Consider the following 6,825-nt stretch of genomic DNA (forward strand, 5'->3'; position numbering starts at 1 on the left):
ACGGATGAGTCACTTACTCCACAGTTTATGAAGGAGCTCTATCTAATAAGAGTAAGAAGAAACCGGTTAAGGTGCTGGATTTGCTTGATTTTAGAGCGCTAATTTTTACCTAGAACTTTTGTTGATTTGGAACAACGTTTTGTATTTGTAAAAGTATTGGCAAATACTTGCTTCATGAGATAATACTTACAGTTACCTGCAATGACTTTCTCCTCATGTTTTACTTTTTCTGTAACATGCCTCCGTCTTTATCATCAGCAGGGTCCACCCCTAAGCACAGCGGATGTGCGGGAAGTGAGAGACGGAAGCATAAACGGAAGAAACTGCGGACGCCTGTGGACACCGGAAGCTCCAGTGCCCGCCTCTGTCCCCATGTCAGAGGACTCCTTCCAGATGAGCAGTGCTGGAACCCTTCCATCCTCCCCTCTCCCCATGCTGCAGGCCTGGCTTTCCCCTCTGCCCTGCTAGTTCCCAGCCAGACACCGTATCTCCTTCCCTCTTTTCCCTTCCAAGATACGGCCTCTCAGGGAGTAGGGGATTGTGCAGCCCGGGGAGCTGCAGCTGCATGTCCGCCTCTGTCCCCTGGCCCTCAGTCTGTCCCCGAGTTCCCGCCTGCTTACTTGGATACTTTGATGGCGGTCTTCCTGCACAGCGCCCCTCTCTTTCCTCTGTGGCCGGCATCATCCTCTCCGTATCCGTTCCTGGTGGAGACAGGTTCTTCTGAACTGGCGCCCTTAGTACCAGCAACGGCTCCAAACCTGGAACCAACCTCTTCAGACCAAGGCCAAAGGAGAGTGGAGGAGAATTGGGAGGCACACGGTGAAGAGCTTCCGTTCATTAGCTCACGGAGCAGTTCACCACTGCAGTTAAATTTACTCCAGGAGGAAATGCCTGCACCGTCAGAGTCTAAAGAAGCCGTGAGGAGGGGCGCTGGCCCAGATGCTAAGCACGTGAGTGCTGCTCTCTGTACCCAAGGGCCTGAGAAAGCCGGGGTCCTCTAACCAATCCAGGGTTCCTCACTGTCAGCCTCGCCATAGTGGGCACTCAGCCCCCTGCTGTGGTTAGGACTGAGCTCTGCTCTGTGTGAACGAGAAGTGTGTCCCTGTCCACTTGTGGACTGGAGACAAAGGAGTCTTCTGTTCTTGGTGCTTAGTGAGGGTTTTCACTGATTCTGTCTTTCAAAAACAATGTTTGTTTGTTTGTTTGTTTGTTTGTTTGTTTGTTTGTTTTAGACAGGGTTTCTCTGTGTAGCCCTGGCCGTCCTGGAACTCACTCAGTAGACCAGGCTGGCCTTGAGATGTAGAATTCACGCTTTTCTGTTTATACGCATAGCGCAGGAGCATGTGGATAAGGTAGGAGCCTGTGTTTGGCATAATCAGAAAGAAGCCAGCTTTTCCTTCCATGGTTATACATGTCATTTTCAAAAGTGAAAAATTTTAGGGAAATTATTTTGAACTTTCCAAATTCTTTACTTAGAGAAGCACTTTGAGATTTATCTGTCAGATTAAACTTCAGAGTCCAGCATTCCTGCATTTCAGTGTAGAATAAAAAAATAAGTGTTGTATGTTATGCGTAGGAGTGGGGGCAGGCCTGAAGAGGTAGCTGGGTCTCCTGGAACTGGAATTCCAGACAGTCATGAGCTGCCGAGTGTGGGGGAGGTACCAGACCCAGGGCCCCTGAATAGAGCTAGGGGAGCTAGGAAGTAAGACAGCGGCTCAGGAGCTGGATAAGCAGTTCAATGGTTCGAATGCTCGCTGTGCAGTCACGAGGGCCAGAGGAGAGCCCAGCACGTGCATCAGCTGTCCCTCAGACCCTTCTAACTCCAGCTCCAAAGGACCCGAAGTTCTTATCTGGCCTCTTCACCTGCAAACACGTAAACACCTGTACATGCAGACATAATAAATATTTTGAATTTAAGTACATTTTATTTACTGTTGGGGTGGATACTCATGAGCCACAGTGTCCATGTGGAGGTCAAAGGTCAACTCTGGGGACTTGGTTCTCTCCTTACAATTTGGGTTTTGAGGATCAAACTCAGGTCATCAGGCTTGGAAATAAGTGCCTTCACTTGGTCTTGCTGACCTAATATAAATCTTAAAAAAATATATAGCGACTTTGGTTTACATGGGAGCTCTGTCACTAGTGAGATGGCTAGCTTCAGGGGTACATTCAATTTGGCTTATGTGCCTTCACGAGAAAGCTGGAAAGATGCCTGTCGTGAGGACTGAAGGATGCAGTATTTGCATGGTGCTTCACCCTGGGCAGCCTGCCTTCTCAGAGGACTGGGACTTCGTTTCTCCTGCTACTATATTCCTAGCATTGTATGTGCTTAGAACAGATAAAGTATCCATGTATGCTTACCCAATGGCAGAGGCGTATGGAAGCCCACCCTTGTGTGGCGCCTGGCATGCAGCCAGGGTTCAGAACATAGTAGTTCCAAAGGAACTTTAAGCATATTCTTGACACCGGCCCCAAGCATCTTCACTCCTCACCTACGTATGTGACTCTCATTCCACTCAACAGGTCAAGTTGACGAGCTGCCTGCTGGCTAGCTCTTGGAGTATTAAGTACCTTTGTGTCCTCCCTTCCAGCACTGTGTTACAGGTCACAGTGGCGGTCAGAGCTGTCACTGTGCCACTGGTGAGCTGGCTATAGCAGCAGTACAGCAGGAGTCTCCGTCTGCAGCTGCCTCAGGTAGGTGACCAGGAAAAACAGCCTCTCAGTTACCAGATCACTCCGTCCAAGGCCTTGTAGCTTGGACACTGGCATAGAGAGGAAGTTTTAGGCTCCCTCCCCCCTTCTTTTTGTAGGCTTCCTTTTGGGCAGGTTTATATTTGACAAAACTGACGTTGATATAACTGTCACAAGCACTTAGAATATTCCTGTTGCTCTAGAAAGTTCTTCTGTAACCATTTACAGTCTATAAGTTACTTTTCTCATTGCTGAGACAACATCTGACTGAAGCAACTTACAGGAGGAAGGATTTACTTGGGCTCATGGATCTCTGGGTACAGTGTATTGCTGCAGGGAAGGAGTGGAGGCTAGACCATCATAGTCTGAGGTGGGGGGACCTCAGCATAGCAGACAGGAAACAGCTCAGACCTGAAGTGAGGCCATGTTTTAACCTTCAAATTCCTACCCCCTAGTGACCCACCTCTCAAGCATCCTGTCCCAAAGGGTCTACCACTTCCTGGAACTCTGCCACCAACAGGGGACCAAGTGTTTAAATGTGTGCCTATGAGGGTGTTTTATAGACAGACTGACAATCGACCTCTGTCCTGACACGCTGGTGTCCTTTCTACCACTTCAGTTACTGTAGTGCAGTGTGAGAGCTTCTTGCATTAAGAGTCTCTCAGGAGTGCTGTTAAGATTGATCCTCATATGTATTGGTAGTCTTCCTTTCTGTTGCTCAAGAGGATTTCTTTGTATGGATAGTTCCTGGGATTCCATTGTACAGATGGTTACCAGGCTGTCTCTGCCCTGGGCCTATGATCAGTAATGCCATGAGCCATTTGAAATTGTAAGGTCATTTGGTAAGTATCTGGTTAATACCTTAAGAAGCTGTCACTGCTGAGATGGACAGGTAGGCACCAAAGTTGAAACAGGACCTCTCTAGCAAATGAACTTCTGACGGGTATTTTCCACTTTGTCAATCTTTGGCAGGAAGCAGTGCCAGCAGTCTATACTTCAGTAGCAGTGACTACGCTTCTGAAGTCTCTGAAAATGGACAGAGGTCACAGGATGGACAGAGAGACGAAGCCTTTCCCGGGGCGGCTGAAGAGTCCATCTGGAGAATGATAGAACGGACGCCAGAGTGTGTTCTCATGACATACCAGGTGCCTGACAGGTACAGAAGTACTCTGCAAACCCTGCCTAGTGCTTTGATGAGTATCTCTTAATTCTGAACATTTCATATTACTGTCATTTATTTTGATGCGTGTTTACATGTGAGTGTGTCATGTGGAAGCCTGTTCTCACTGTCTAGTATGTGTGTCCCAGAGATCAGACTCAGGCTTGGTGAGAGGGGAAGCACCTTCCCAGTTGTGGTGTGTATGTAAGGACAGCGTTCTGTCTGTCACACTTGCCCAGAAGTGGCTATCTCTTTCAAGCCATCACACTGGCTGTCCTTTTGGTTTCTAACATGTTTTTTCTACATAAAATGAATTTTTAAATGTTTTAGATACAGTCATAGAAAATGTGTCTACAAATTGTGTTCATTTCAATTCAAGCAACAAATGATTCTTGAAGGAAAAATTGCAGCCACACATGTGCAGATCATACAGAACAAACATGCTGTTCACCACAACCAGGACATGAGCACCCAGGCTACCCTTCAGGATGCACATGCTCAAGACGTTTGCTTTGGCCCTGGCAGAGGGGACTAGGGGAGTGCATTTCCTGATGTGCTTCATTTAAGCATCAGCTTTCCACCAAGAAGCAAAGGTTTGCCGTGTCAGTGTGGCAGACAGTCTGGGTGTGTCACAAGTTAGCAGACGAAGTACGTCGGCATTGGGGGGAAATGAGGCACTCAGAGGCCTTCTCGGTCTTAGGGGTAGAGACGAGGTGCTGAAGCAAGACCTGGAAAAGCTTCACAGCATGGAACAGCAGCAGCCCCAGTTCTCACCTGCCCAGAAGGAGGAGCTGGCCAAGGTGCGCTCCTGGATCCACAGCCACACTGCCCCTCAGGACAGACACCTCAGGTAAGCATGCCATCCCTCACATCATGACTGTCCTGTGCCAGGCAATGGGTGTCCTTCATCTAAACCATTGCCTGTGTGCTTTAAATACAAAGTGTGCATGTGTTAAGTAATTAGTACAATGTGTGCTGGGTTTTGAATATAGGTCTTTTTTTTTAAGAATTATTTATTTGATGTATATGAGTACACTGTCACTGTCTTCAGACACACCAGAAGAGGGCATCAGATCCCATTACAGATGGTTGTGAGCCACCATGTGGTTCCTGGGAATCGAACTCATGACCTTTGGAAGAGCAGTCAGTGCTCTTAACCACTGAGCCATCTCTCTAGCCCTGAATATAGGTCTTTTTAACACTGTGAAGTTTCCTAGGAGAAGCATAAACAAATGTCTGCCTGTGGGTCCCCTGTTCCGGAGGGTATCCCACAACGATCTCCCGGCTGGGGACAGAGTGAGAACAGGGAGGGTCCACTACTGTCTCTGCCACTGCCTCCTCCACTGTCGCTTGGTCACTCCCAGGTCTATAGTGACAGTCTGCAGTGAGGGTCTACAGTGATGGTTTATAGTGACAGTCTGCAGTGACAGGTCTACAGTGAGGGTCTGCAGTGAGGGTCTGCAGTGGGGGTGTACAGTGGGGGTATGCAGTGCAGGTGTACAGTGCAGGTGTGCAGTGGGGTCTGTAGTTGGGGTCTGCAGTGGGGATGTGCAGTGAGGGTCTGCAGTGAGTGTGTACAGTAAGGGTGTACAGTGAGGGTGTGCACTGAGGGTCTCCAGTGAGGGTGTGTAGTGAGAGTCTGCAGTGAGGGTGTGCAGTGAGGGTGTACAGTGAGGGTGTACAGTGAGGGTCTGCAGTGAGGGTGTACAGTAAGAGTGCAGTGAGGGTGTACAGTGAGGGTGTGCAGTGAGGGTCTGCAGTGAGGGTATACAGTAAGAGTCTGCAGTGAGGGTCTGCAGTGAGGGTCTGCAGTGAGGGTCTGCAGTGAGGGTCTGCAGTGAGGGTCTGCAGTGAGGGTCTGCAGTGAGGGTCTGCAGTGAGGGTGTGTAGTGAGGGTCTGCAGTGAGGGTCTGCAGTGAGGGTCTAGTGACTCCCTACCCCTTTCCTGTAAAGGAGTGTCAGCAGTCCCAATCTTAAAGGTCTCTTGTGAATAGCCACAGTGTTTTCCTTATGTGTGTGAAACAGCATTCCGCAACCATGACGAAACAGTTCTCTTCCACCTGTTGGAATGTTTAGGGTGATAGAGACACTTCCCTGCAGTATGACCAACTGAGGGGAAATACGGAGATACATGGTTCAAATATACATCCCTCTTTAAAAAGCTTCAATCCACAATGTAAGAAAGGCCCACACTGAAGGAAGCTTTCTCACCCCACGGGGGCTCTTTATCCATTTCCTTCTGCTTGTTGACGCACAGAGAACCAAAACCCAGAAACCCAAGTCATCCTATGTGTTAGTGTCCTAGGTTGTAAATCATGGACCAGCAAGCCAGGGCTGTAACAGTACAGCCTTGAGTTCCCATCCTTCTGAGCCAGCCTGCAGTATCCCTTCATCCCTTAGTGTTCAGTTGTGTGTAGCACTGCCTGTCTGCACACCTGCATACATGTGTGGTACCCACAGAGGCCAGAAGAGGGCACCAGATCCCCCAGAGCTGGAGTGAGGAGTAGCTGTGAACTGATGCGTATGCTATGAATCTAACCAAATTCCCGTGCAGCAGCCAGGGCTCTAACCACCCAGCCATCTCCAGTGCTTGCCACTTCTTCATCACTGCATCATCTACAGCACTTCTTACACTGCAGAGAGGGTGACAGCAAGCCCCACCCCCACCCCCAGCCTTTGATTTTGTGGATTCCTCCCTTACTTTTTAAGGAGTTTTTCCAGATAAATGACTCTTGGTGGAAGTTTCTTTCTGTAAGCACTTTGGCTGTATGTGCATTCTGTCTTCTGGCCTCCAGAGTTTCTGCTGAGACATCTGCGGACAATCTTCCAAGAATCCCGTGTATGGCGTGTCCTCTCCTGCTTTGGTTCAGCTGGTTATGATGTGTCTGGGTGTGTGCATCTGAGAGTGTGCGTCTGAGGGCGTATGCGTCTGAGGGCGTGTGCATCTGAGGGCGTGTGCATCTGAGGGCGTGTGC

The 6,825-nt window shown here is 49.0% G+C and overlaps 1 protein-coding gene across 1 annotated transcript in view; it reads left to right on the forward strand.

The window, feature by feature from the left end:
• Nucleotides 1-6,825, forward strand: part of Per3 (period circadian regulator 3) — a 42,323-nt gene that overhangs the window by 32,106 nt on the left and 3,392 nt on the right. Inside the window, exons 17-20 of the mRNA XM_028757815.1 lie at nucleotides 259-950; nucleotides 2,592-2,694; nucleotides 3,664-3,847; nucleotides 4,551-4,700. Of these exons, the coding sequence (XP_028613648.1) occupies nucleotides 259-950; nucleotides 2,592-2,694; nucleotides 3,664-3,847; nucleotides 4,551-4,700 (1,129 nt within the window). The remainder of the gene's footprint in view (nucleotides 1-258; nucleotides 951-2,591; nucleotides 2,695-3,663; nucleotides 3,848-4,550; nucleotides 4,701-6,825) is intronic.

This window comes from Grammomys surdaster, unplaced genomic scaffold, assembly GCF_004785775.1.
Source record: "Grammomys surdaster isolate TR1022 unplaced genomic scaffold, NIH_TR_1.0 126185, whole genome shotgun sequence".
NCBI lineage: Eukaryota > Metazoa > Chordata > Mammalia > Rodentia > Muridae > Grammomys > Grammomys surdaster.